The sequence below is a fragment of the Salvelinus namaycush genome, chromosome 10 (genome assembly GCF_016432855.1).
Source record: "Salvelinus namaycush isolate Seneca chromosome 10, SaNama_1.0, whole genome shotgun sequence".
Classification (NCBI taxonomy): domain Eukaryota; kingdom Metazoa; phylum Chordata; class Actinopteri; order Salmoniformes; family Salmonidae; genus Salvelinus; species Salvelinus namaycush.
Window position 1 is genome coordinate 31,759,064 of NC_052316.1, and position 13,610 is coordinate 31,772,673.

At 43.1% G+C, this 13,610-nt stretch overlaps 1 protein-coding gene across 1 annotated transcript in view; it reads right to left on the minus strand.

Moving 5' to 3' along the window:
- LOC120054530 (BMP/retinoic acid-inducible neural-specific protein 3-like) overlaps positions 1–9,442 on the minus strand; it is a 49,604-nt gene extending 40,162 nt beyond the window's left edge. Inside the window, exons 1-3 of the mRNA XM_039001970.1 lie at positions 9,171–9,442; positions 2,441–2,631; positions 918–1,114 (exon numbers count right to left, since the gene is read on the minus strand). Of these exons, the coding sequence (XP_038857898.1) occupies positions 918–1,114; positions 2,441–2,631; positions 9,171–9,382 (600 nt within the window). The 5' untranslated portion in view covers positions 9,383–9,442. The remainder of the gene's footprint in view (positions 1–917; positions 1,115–2,440; positions 2,632–9,170) is intronic.
- Positions 9,443–13,610: the final 4,168 nt, after the last annotated feature.

Below are 13,610 nucleotides of genomic sequence, written 5' to 3' on the forward strand. Positions count from 1 at the left end.
TCACACACATACCCACACTTACACACATACCCACACTTACACACATACCCACACTTACACACATACCCACACTCATACACATACCCACACTTACACACATACACACACACACACTTCAAAAGTGACTCCCAACAGAACAGACAAAGCAGCGCGTCTCGCTTTCTGTAGTGACTAGATACCTCTGCTGTGATAGAAATGTCCGACCTCCCACACATCCTTGTGGTTCAGGGAGTACAGAGCTTTGATAGCTGTTATTCATAGTTTGCTCCGACAAATTCAGAGAGGCCGGATGCCACACACAGATGTGACTGTCGCTATATAGCAACATGAAGGATCTGAAAGGTTCACGTTTGCTATTTTCAAAAGGGGTGTGTGCACATCCAACAACTTTACAGGTGCAGGGTTAAAAAAAATTGCATAATAAAGAAACATAAATATTTGCACACTTTAGTTCAGCCTGACAAAATCCATCCTGTCGAAATGTTGCACTAACAGAGTGGAGGTATTTATATGATTTTCCTTATTCACACAACATTGCAGTAACCTACTGGTATGTCCTGTATGTCACAACATTCATCCCAACAGCTACAGTACTCAGTTCAGAGGAGGTATGTCAACGCCTGGCCCTGGAAATACACCACCTACTGATCAACACTCCTGGCTCTTTACAACCTGACAAGCTGACACTTCTTACAAGGGGCATTCCAGGATCTCTAATCAGCTAACCAACTGTGCTGCTCCACTTGAACAAGTATGATTGCATGAAGTTTCAAGTTTGATGGAAGGTCAGTGTGTGTACGTGTGCATGTGTGTGGGTATGTGTGGGTGTGCGTTTGGGTGTTGGTTGTGCGTGTGTGTTTGTGTGCGTGTGTGTCCGGTGTGTGTGCATGTGTGTGCGTGTGTGTGTTTGTGTGTACCTTAATGGCTGTGGATGCTATCTGGATGTGGTGCAGCTTGCGCAGGGTGCTCTCTCTGTCTATGAAGTAGGAGGCAGCCAGCTGGTGCAGAGCCTCCAGAGATACGCTGGACGAGTTGCCAGAGCCAGAGTATTCGCTCACCTCCGCCTTCTTACTCAGCTTTCTCTTGTCCACAAATATCGTTAAGGCCTCTTCCCCTGCAAACACAAGATGGCGTTACGACAATGTTTGCTGACGCTGTTTAAACAGGCTTTTTTTTCAACTATTGGGAGAACGTTCGCTGGCTAACATGGTTTTAACAGTCTATACAAATGTCAGTTGACATTATTTAGATGGTCTCTGAACTACATAATCAACAGCTACCCAGCTACGCAGTAGTATGGCAATCAATAGGAATAATATAGTGTATTATTCACTGCCAGGTATTATGACTATTAACCATGTGCTATTTGGTAGAATATGAACAAATATACATCCAGATTCAACCATAAAGGAGGGCATCATATCATATTATCAATGGTAGTCTGTGTTTTGTGTTCTTCTTCCTCTGCTGCAGAAAGGTGCCCTTAAATCCCTATGTAATTTATTCATTTATTTCATGAAGTCCATGTGTTCCAGAACACGGACAGGCAATCCATTTATAACCCCATTCAGCAGCCAGCAGCACATCTCTGGCTCATGGCCAAGCAACAGCGCCTCATCTTCCTCTCCTTATACAGAACTGCTCTGGTTGTGTGCCAGGGCATAGAGGTTGCATCGCGTCAGCCAGTGCAGCTGTGTGTGTGTGTGTGTGTGTGTGTGGCCACTCACAACTACGACCTTTCCAGGAGCCCGGCTGAGGTAATCGACAAGTGTTACTTTCCAACAGGAAACCCATTCCCTTGGTTTCCCCGACATGCACAGGGCTTTGTAGCTGAAATAAGCTTATCTCCTGTAAAGAGCAACCACCCTCACGGCGTTGTCCACATAACTATCAAAAGCACTGCAGTACATGTACGTGTAGTGAGATTTTTACATGGGCGTTCATTATGTAGACAAAAATCTATTCAAGAAAAGTTTTCCACTGAATTCATATAGGCTGCTATACCAATATTGGCATAGAAGGCATGTACATGTCCTGCCCTCATGAGCTTTTTGGTGTTATTGGGACTTTACAAACACAGAAAACTGACAGATTATTAGAACACCGTTCCCCTCTTTCCTAACCATTAGGGGGATTAAAAAATATGACCCTGTATCAGTGAATAGGGGTCAACTACTACTACCTACTCCAGGGGTATAAGCAACCATGTTCCTCGAGTGCTGCAGGTACTGTAGGATTTTGTTCCAGGTAGGCAGCACACCTGACCAACTGAGCTAATTGATCAGTTCAGTGATTGACTAAATTCCACAAACCTCGTCTTCCAGCGGCACTCCAGCACCAGGGTTCCTGCTCCTGACCTACTTCATCATTCCCACAGAATCCCCTGATCAAACACTATATAGGGAATAGTGTGCCATTTCAGACATAGTGGTGTGTTTACCTCCCAGCGTGGCCGACAGCAGGAAGTGTGTTCCATACTTCCTGATCAGGTTGTCAGTGATGAGTTGGGTGGTGGGTCTCCGACCCAGGAGACGGATGTTACGGATGAACTCTGGTGTCAGGGGCAACGGCGACTCCAGGAAGTCTCTCCTCTCCACAGCCAGGTTGTTCACCTTCCATCTCCCAAACTCTCTGGAAAGAAGAAGACTTTAAAATGTCCTTGAAACTGTTTGGTAAATAAGGCTCACTAATGATGTGATGGTATTAATGGTTTTCTGTCGGTCTGTCTGCAGAAGGGTAGGGGAGAGGTGAGTCTATGGTGGCAGCTATCAACCGCAATGCCTCACTGCATCCTTAGCTTTAAGTTCTGACGGAGAGAGAGAGAGAGAGAGAGAGAGAGAGAGAGAGAGAGAGAGAGAGAGAGAGAGAGAGAGAGAGAGAGATGGACAGAGAGAGATGGACAGAGAGAGATGGACAGAGAGATCCAAAGCAGGTACCATTTGGAAGATGATTGTAGCTGGGGAGGAGAATGCTCCCAAAGCCTGCAGCTGACAGGTGCTCTCCTTAATAAACACATCATAATCAAAATGTGCAGTGACAGAGAAACCCATAGACATCGGCGGATCTCTGACACTCAATACAACTCATAATGAGGAAAGAAAGTAAAGCGACCGAAAGGAAAGGAAATGCTAGAGGCAGTTGTAAAGTTCTGATTTCGCATCAGCGTCTGTAGCTTTGACATCTTCTGTTTACATTTACAAACATTAATAAGTTATTCTGTATGCAGCCTTAAAGATGGGAGCATTGTTACGCCTTGAAAGACTTTGTTTGCGTTAATCCCCTGTGTTTAAATAATTACAGTATCTAAACACGGGTTCAGTTTTAATTGGCTCTGACAGGTTCAGATAATATTTCTGTGAGGGAGGTCGAAATGAACATGCTCTGTCTGTGTCAGTTAGCTGGAGGCTACAGTAGAAGCAATGTAATGTAGAAGAAATGATGTGCAATATTTTACATCCTGATGCTGGATATAGAAAGCCTTTCTTCTTGCCTGTTTTTTTCTACTTTCTGTCTGTCTGTCTGTCTGTCTGTCTGTCTGTCTGTCTGTCTGTCTGTCCGTCCGTCCGTCCGTCCGTCCGTCCGTCCGTCCGTCCGTCCGCCCGCCCGTCCGTCCGCCCGTCCGCCCGTCCGCCCGTCTGCCCGTCTGCCCGTCTGTCTGTCGCTCTCTCTCTAGATCTCACTATGTCTCTCTTTCTCTCTCTTTCTGTCTGTCTCTCTCTCTGTTTCTCTTTCTGTCTCCTATCGCTATATTTATTTATCTCTTCTCCAACACACACACATACAAACACACACACACACTCCCTAACTAACCTCACAGGTGCAAGTTATTACTAAATGATGCACTGCGCTGTGAATTGGATGCTTGTCTGCTGTAATCAGAATAGGTTCGCCAACCTGTGCTGTAGGTGATGGATGGAGGGGGCGTGGCCTTTTGATAGGAGATATATCACATTAAAGCAGGAGTAATGATGAAAAGCCTCTTCTTAAGGATCATATGGGGCAATGTGGAAAATTGTAAAATACTTTCATGTCTACTCTCATACAGGTAGTGAAAATATAGCAATTAGTTTAATTTGTGTGATGTTAGCATGCCTAATCCACTTATGGGAAAGCTTTCTCAAATCAATACATGAAACATACAGCTTAATGAATGTATGCACACCCACATACTTCTAAAAGTAGAAGTATGTGGGTGTGCATACATTCATTAAGCTGTATGTTTCATGTATTGATTTGAGAAAGCTTTCCCATAAGTGGATTAGGCATGCTAACATCCCGTGTGGCTCAGTTGGTAGAGCATGGCGCTTGCAACGCCAGGGTTGTGGGTTCAATTCCTACGGGGGGACCAGGGTTCAATTCCCACGGGGGGACCAGGATGAATATGTATGAACTTTCCAATTTGTAAGTCGCTCTGGATAAGAGCGTCTGCTAAATGACTTAAATGTAAATGTACTTTTAGACATGTCCCTTGAGTAATTTGTCGGTCAGTTACACCAAACATAACCATTAATCCTGACCTCTTTTCACTCCATACATATAAATTACCTCTTCAACTGGGCCACCATAGCATTCCTCACCAGTTATATCTTGCTTTGCTATGTGAGAGCTGAGATTCGGCAGTTCAAAGGCATTGCATGTAAGAAGTGAGAAAGGAGCAAGAGAGGAGAGAGAGAGGAAATAGGAGAGAGAGAGGAGAGTGAGAGGAGCGAGAAAGAGAGAAGAGCGAGAGAGGATCAAGAGAGGAGGGAGAGAGGAGAGAGTAAGGGAACAGGTAAGGAAAGTGGATTCTCAAAATCATTCTGTCGTTGGTTTCTCCAGTTATCGTTGACTGTGATAAGCTGGACTTGTCTTATCTTAAACCCCCCATAGGCCTAATGCTACATCCAACAAGGAGTGGGTTGAAATTAAATGGATTTTACCATGGAGCAGTTTTTGGGGTTCTGCAGTCTTTCCTTAGACTACACCATGCAGTTATTCTTCTTATCTGTCTCTCATCACTGTACTGTACGTCACGGAAGGTGGTGGCAGCTTAATTGGGGAGGGCAGGCTCGTGGTAATGGCTGGAGCAGAATAAGTGGAACGTTATCAAATACATCAAACACATGGTTTCCATGTGTCTGATGCCATTCAATTTGCTCCATTCCAGAATGATTATGAGCCGTCCTCCCCTCAGCAGCCTCCACTGCTGTACGTAGCTACCTTGGTTTCATTTGAGATATCATTCATTTTCACACATCTCTCTTTTGGACTATTTCTCCTAGTGGAGATTTCAGAGAATTGGGATACATTGCTTTTCTCTGGGTATGAAATAAGAAGGCCACTAACACAGATCAAGGTCTTTTCAAGGTTTCCAAAAGACATTCTCAAATTTGATGCATTGCAGCTGTACAGAAATACAGCATTCATACTGTGAACTTCTCTATGCGATTTGGAACCAACACTCACTTACGTTTCTCAAATGCAATATGTCAAAAAATACAAGAGCTACACAAGTGTAGCCTACAATTTCCTACACCCTGCTGTCTACGGCAACTGTCACTTGGCAATGGTTGCCTAGGACTGGTGGTGCAGCGGAACCCCGTCTCTACGCATGTTGACTGAGGGAAAAGCTGTTGCATTCGCCAAAACAATGAGTGATTACCCAAACAGGAAAGCAGCCTCCATTTCCTGTTGGAGGACCCATTAAAATTCTTTCAAATTCAATCAAGAAGAGAGGTGGAAAATTGAAAGAGGGATGAGATGGTACAATTTCATTACTGCAATGATGGCATAGTAACACACAGCCACTGTAACTAGAAGCACCCACTTGCGGTAATTCATCTTCTCTCTGTCAGTGAAGATTATGAGAATTTAGCAGAGATCCAAAACTCGGCAGGAGCAAATAATGTCACTTTCTATCTGCATGTCTGTTTTTCTGTGAAATTATGTGTTACGGGATAGGGAATAGATTGTCAGATATGAGAGGTAATTTAAACAAACAAACTGTGTGGTGGACTGTTTGGCTATGCTGCTGTCACTGGGAATTGGCAACAGAGTGGACATATTGGATATATGCATGTGAGTATGCCACAATAACTTCTCATATTAACAGAGACAGAGACAATTAGTACCACCTGCATGCACTTTAATACAAAATGGCCACCACACAATGCCACAGTAAAGCCAAAGTTGTCTGGCAAAGCAATTCTACAGGATTATATTCTATGTGATAGCTTTTTATAGATAGTAGTTTTGCCACTGGGAACCATTGTTGATGTGTTGAGATCACCTGGGGAAGTTTGAGAACAGATATCAGTAACAATCTGTTTGACAACTAAAGGCACGCTGGATTCATTTACCACCTTTCCTCCTACTGTAAAAACCTGCAGTATAGTTTCCTCCTGGGCACACTGGTTGAATCAATGTTGTTTTCTTGTCATTTCAATAGAATTAGGTTGAACCAATGTGGAATAGACATTGAGTTGACATCTGTTCCGAGTAGGCTGTCGCCTTGTACCATTAAAGCTGTTGATTTTAAGGGAACATTGTATAACTTGATGCAGTCCTTATGTAAGATACTGTTAAGAGACCAAAGTCTGTAACAGATACAATTACCTTGAATTATCCCTATATTCCCCCATAGAAATATAATCAAGTGATTATCTGTCTATGATGTCCCAATTAGCAGTTGTCATCTCAGCACAAATTTTGTCTGGTCGATTAATACCAATTAGTAATTTGCTATGTTAACATCCAATTTGCGATATTGTAAAACCTGCATTAAAAAAATATGCCCATTTTCCCACCAGAGATAATGTTTCCATCAAAATGACTTGTTGCCGATAAAAAGTTGTGCATAATGACATCAATTACTTTTGCGTTTTTATGTACTGATAACAAACTAGACTGATTGTCTTATCACTACACATTTTGCGTTATAAAGAATGTCCCCACTCTGGTATTTGCATGTGCGCTCTTGCCAACAGTTCGCCGACAGTGCACAGATTCTGTCTGCGAGATTCCTATTACGGACAAAAGCAAGATTATTAAGCATCGAACATCATGTCAACAGAATAAGACCCTGGATATTTATTGGAAAGTTGCATCAAGCCCGTCACCGTGCACTTTCACCACCCTGTGAAGTTCATCATAACGTATTTCGACTGTAGACTAATAAAATGCACGCTTTCCGGAGTCGTATTAGTAGGACCACAACACATATCACCATATCATTGCGTGACTCCAAGTTTACTTCGATATGATGGTTATTATATAAATATTTGGCAATAATATTTGCGCATCATTAATTTTACAGACACAAAAAGATCCCACCTTGTCAAGCGTATTTTGTTTTGTAGACATTTAGAAGGTTTACTGACTGTTTCCGTCAGGCCTGTCGTGACATGTACTTTACTCACATTAAGAGGTTTGATGGAAACCTCGTTTATGAAAGATGAAAAACACAGCCGACATAAAATACAGTGCTCAGCATTTCTACCAGCCAACGAAAGGGCTTTAATAATATTACTGTTAATCAAGGGTTGGTTGTAATCTAGCGTGCCTCAGACACAACCTTGCAGCTGACAGTAGACTCTCAGGGGATGGTGTGATAATGCAGAGTAATAACTATTAAGAGCCCACTAATCACTTGGCCACATGATAAGACTATTAATCTTACCGCCAATGAAGCTCAGTCCCGAGAGCTGTGATGGGCCTGCACTAGCCAGAGGAGAAATATTAAAACACTTTAACGCGGGAAGCAGATCACCGTAGCCCATAAAACACCCAGCACAAATCCATAGAAGTCAGAGGCCCGTCTGCAGTTTCCCGGTCCATGTTCAATACCTTTCCAACTCACGACGGACAGGATATATGACACACTTTCCACTAATTTTATATCACGAGCCAATATGTGAAAATGTGTTCAACGTTATGACAAATCATACGTTTTTCCCCCTACACTACAGTAATCAACATATTTTACCTGAACAGATATCAGAATATGCATATGGCCATTTGCTTGTAATTACCTTGATACACTCAAATAATTTAACTGTACTATTTACCACCAATAGTTATATTATGTTGGTGCCTAGGTGCATACTGTAGATACAAAACAGCTACAATAGTAGATTAATTGATTATGAAATAACCACAATAGCTACACAAGTAGGTGCCAAACTTAAACATTTAAGTTTTTCACTCCTCTTCTCCTCGAATGTCACACCCTGGCCTCTGTTATATTGATTTTCTTTATTAGTTTAGTTAGGTCAGGGTGTGACATGGGATGTTTGTGTGTTTTGTCTAGTTTAGGGTGTGTGTATTGTTTAGGGGGTTGTGTATAGTGTATGGGGTTGTGTTCAGTAGAGAGGTTTAGGAAAGTCTATGGTTGCCTGGTTTGGTTCTCAATCAGAGACAGCTGTTTATTGTTGTCTCTGATTGGGAGCCATATTTAAGGCAGCCATAGGCTTTAGGTGATTGTGGGTAATTGTCTATGTTCTATGTTGCATGTGTTCACTTAGTTCGTTTTAGCTTCACGTTTGTTTTTTGTTCGTTTATAAGTGTTTGTTTTTGCTTCATTAAAAGAAGATGTCTTTTTTCCATGCTGCGCCTTGGTCCACTCATTCGTCTCATAACGATCGTGACATCGAAGGCCATTTATTTACTTAACCTTAGTTTTGTTCCTTTAATTCAATAAAGATTCCACTACTAGACTATCCTAGATGGGGTGAGAACTTTCCACATCTCTTTTCAAGGCTTTCCTTCCAGTGGTATTTACTTCACGACTTTAAACCCCACATGAGACTGAACGTGCTTTAGCAATTTGACAGTGGATATAACATTCAGCCTGCTTTGGTGTACTAACACGTTGGTAGGCAGTCTAATCTGTCCATCTAACTATTGATTCTCCCTATACCTAATCTGGACTACTTGTGGTCTGATTCTCCTATATATCTCTGAAGAGAGCACTGCTATGAGACTCACCTGTTTACCTGTAAACCGCCCCTACGTCAGGGTTTCCTAAACTTAGTCCTCGGGACTCCTTGGTTTTTGCCCTAGCACTACACAGCTGATTCAAATAATCAACTAATCATCAAGCTTGGATCATTTGAATAAGCTGTGTAGTGTTAGGGCCTGAGGACTGAGTTTGGGAAGACTGCCCCATGTACAAGCCCTGCTATACAACTCACCGGTATATCTTGTAGCGGGTGGAGAAGCCCTGCCGGTTCCTCTCAACGAAGTCTGTGTACTCCTGGGAGTGGTGGAAGGGGCCCTTGTCGGACAGCAGCCAGTCCAGGGGCCCTCCGGGGCGGTCATGGGGCAAGCTGGTCGAGATAGGGGCCCCGGCCCAGAGCCAGACCCAGCAGTGCAGGCTGACACTGAGGAAGCCCCATAGAGCCATCAGAGATTGAGGGAGCGAGGGAGGGAGGGGTGGAGGGAGGTAGGGGTGGAGGGAGGTAGGGAGGGGTGGAGGGAGGTAGGGGTGGAGGGAGGAAGGAAGGGAGGGGTGGAGGGAGGTAGGGGGGGAGGGAGGAAGGAAGGGAGGGGTGGAGGGAGGGATTGAGGGAGGGATTGAGGGAGAGAGGGGTGGGTGGAGGGAGGGGGGAGTGGTGGAGGAATGGGATCAGTAGTGGAAGGGGTTCCTACACGCGAGCTCACTCCTCCTCTGGGATGACCGGGGAATCTGCATTCCCTCACATCCACTGGAGCACCTGGGAGAGAAAGACGTAAATATTTGTCACTTGAGAATGTACTGTTCTTATAATCATCAGACACCTTCATCTTTTAAGAGATCCTATACTGACAAGTAAAAAATGCCTTTGTATTTTACACGTCAAACAATCAGAACTCTGATCTCTTTAGCTCTTATGGAGTAAGTCACTAGTCATCTGTTTTGAGACTACACTTCTATTCCACCTCTAGTCCGAGCCTCCCATTACTCAACATCTCCCTCCTAAGTGTTGTCAATCTCTCCCTTGCAGCTGGGACCAAACCAGATGCTTGGTTTAAAAAAAATCCCATTACTGTATTCTGATGACAATCTGTCAAGTGAACTCAGCCATGTGACCATGTGTGTGGGAGGGTTTCAGAAATCATTATTCAAAACAATACCGCAAGACGCCGGGGGGTAGACGTGGGGGCAGGTGCTAGGAGATGTGTGAGAGAGTGGGAGAAAGAGAGAGATGGAGAGAGAAAGATAGAGAGAGCGAGAGAGAGAGTGTGTGGGAGAAAGAAAGAGATGGAGAGGGAGAGACAGAGAGAGAGGGAAAGGGAGAGGGTGAGGTAGTCTGAGAGAGAAAGGAAGAAAGATAGAAACAGAGGCATAGAGAGTATGGGAAAGAGGCAGATAGAGAGAGACAGCGAGAAAGAAAGGGAAAGGGTGAGGTAGTTTGAAAGTTAAAGGAAAAGAGAGCGAGACAGAGGTTAATGACTGATGTTTGACCCCACAGAGAGAGAATATGGACTGCCATGAATAAATGTGCTGGTGGTTTTATTAGATGAGTCACTGTCATTCACTCTGTATGCCACTCAAAATCCTTGCCCTTTCTGACCCTCTGTGTGTGTGTGTGTGTGTGTGTGTGTGTGTGTGTGTGTGTGTGTGTGTGTGTGTGTGTGTGTGTGTGTGTGTGTGTGTGTGTGTGTGTGTGTGTGTGTGTGCGTGTGTGTGTATTTGTATGGCCATAACGAACTGCAGACTGAGTGTTAATTCACAGATAAGTGGATATCCCTCACTGATGCAAACACAGGCTTTATCTGGTTCACAATGCTTTTTCCTGTGATTACACCAGATTCAAATGCTCTGGTTTTGCTGCATGACATTTAATTCCTCAGTGCAGACATCCGTGCATGGCCATGCATATTGATGAGGTGTGTGTTTGTGGGCTTGTTTGCATGAGTGTGTGCATGTGTACATGTGTGTCTGTGTGTGTGTGTGTGTGTGTGTGTGTGTGTGCGTGTGTGTGCGCGTGTGTGTGTGTGTGTGTGTGTGTGTGTGTGTGTGTGTGTGTGTGTGTGTGTGTGTGTGTGTGTGTGTGTGTGTGTGTGTGTGTGTGTGTTGGGGTGGGGGGGGTTTGGATCTGAGTACACAGCAGGGAGCAAACAATGGAGCGCAGTTCATTTCAGCACAGTGGTGTTCCACATAGTGAGATAGAGATGGTGAGGGAGGTAGGGGGGCTACGAAACTATCCAACCATGGCAATCCTCAGTAATTCCCTTTTAACTTTGTTTTTGTTGCTGTTGTTAATGTTAAACAGTGAGATCGTTTTCCAGCTATTACAATTTTCATTTTCTGGTGTTGTATCAAATCTACTGGACCTCTCGGCAGCACATAGGCCTAGGGTTTACATGGGTTTTTGTAAACATGGTTTAAAAGTGACCTTGACTTGCAGCGAGGGGACTGTCTATCCTGTTAATATCAGAATAGAGGACAGGGGTCATGTTTAAAGACACTTTAATCCTATCACCCCACAGGCATGGGGCCAAACAAACGCTAATGCAGGAAGGAAAACTCTCTCCCTCTCTCTCATTCTTTTTCTTCTCTCCCTCTCTCTCAGTTTACCCTCTCCTCCTTCTCATTCTCTTTCTCCATTCTCTCTACCTGTAAAATTCCAATATATAAAAATATATATCTGTCTACAGATTCAGACATCACCAGCTCTATAATCACATTATCAGACACAACAAGACTAACCAGATTGTTATTATTATCTGTCTGAGTCATATCAGGTGCACACCATTCCCACTTGAGAAGGGCATTACTGGATCACATTTGTACATATGTGAAAACACAAACTTTACATTTTCATAAAATGTCGTTAAATCGCCTTTCTTTGAGACACGAGCAAAGCCGTGCGTGAATATAACATATAGATTGCCGTGGCCTAGGCTATGGTTTTGAAGTGAAAGGCACGTTCATTATTACCAGCAGTAGGAGAGAGAACAAGGGCTCTTGTGGCTCAACTCAAATATGATTGTACACATTGTGGGCCATCTTTAACCCAGGCCGGTGTGAAGCCACCACACAAAGGCCAGTGATGGGGGTGTGTGTATGTTAGGCAAGAGACGGAGGACGGGGGGACGGGTTCTCTGGGTGAAAAGAGTGCAATTGATGGAAGAAAAGGTACAGAAGAAAGGCTATACAATACATAATGAGCCGTGTCGGTCTTTCAGAGTATAGAAAGGAATGTAAATACCTATCCAATAGTAGATGGCATTGATAAGTGTTAGGAAAGAAAATATACAGATAATGAAAGTAATCACTTTACACTGTATTATAGTTAGTCAGTAATTACCAAATGACGAAAGGTAAATATGTGGACAATTGTCATTGCTGCTCTCCAATCACTCACAGCAAAACTAAATTCCATATGATTAGTGTTTTTTCATTGGGCATCAATTTTCTTTTACCTATTCATACTTAATACTGCAATGTTCTAAATCAGGGTCGCACAGAGTGATTCTTGGTAGTCTTACACAAATATACTTTGAAATAAAAGTATACACCTCACACACATGGTTATGGGCTTAAAAAAAGAAGACACCTGCACCATGTCAGATATAAAGTTGAAATGTATTACATTTTGAGTTTGCATCCCAACATCACACTTTTCTATACAGTACCAGTCAAAAGTTTGGACACACCTAATCATTCAAGGGTCTTTCTTTATTTTTACTATTTTCTACATTGTAGAATAATAGTGAAGACAGCAAAATTATGAAATAACACATATGGAATCATGTAGTAACCAAAAAAGTGTTAAACAAATTCTTCAAAGTAGCCACCTTTTGCCTTGATGACAGGTTTGCACAATCTTGGCATTCTCTCAACCAGCTTCATGAGGTCGTCACCTGGAATGCATTTCAATTAACAGGTGTGTCTTGTTAAAAGTTAATTTGTGGAATTTATTTCCTTCTTAATGTGTTTGAGCGAATCAGTAGTGTTGTGACAAGGTAGGGGTGGTATACAGAACATAGCCCTATTTGGTAAAAGACCAAGACCATATTATGGCAAGAACAGCTCAAATAAGCTAAGAGAAATGACAGTCCATCATTACTTGAAGACATGAAGGTCAGTCAATCCGGAAGATTTCAAGAACTTTGAAAGTTTCTTCAAGTGCAGTCGCAAAAATCATAAAGTCATGATGAAACTGGCTCTCATGAGGACCGCCGTAGAGGATAAGTTCATTAGAGTTACCAGCCTCAGAAATTGCATCCCAAATAAATGCTTCACAGAGTTCAAGTAGCAATCACATCTCATCAACTACTCAGAGGAGACTGCGTGAATCTGGCCTTCATAGTCAAATTGCTGCAAAGAAACCACTACTAAAGGACACCAATGAGAAGAAGAGACTTGCTTGGGCCAAGAAACACGAGCAACGGATATTAGACTGGTGGAAATCTGTCCTTTGGTCTTATGAGTCCAAATTTGAGATTTGTGTCTTTGTGAGAAGCAGAGTAGGTGAACGGATTATCTCTGCATGTGTGATTTCCACCATGAAGCATAGAGGAGGAGGTGTGATGTTGTGGGGGTGCTTTGCTGGTGACACTGTCAGTGATTTATTTAGAATTCAAGGCACATTTAACCGCCATGGCTACCACAGCATTCTGCAGCAATAGCACAAACCAGATGG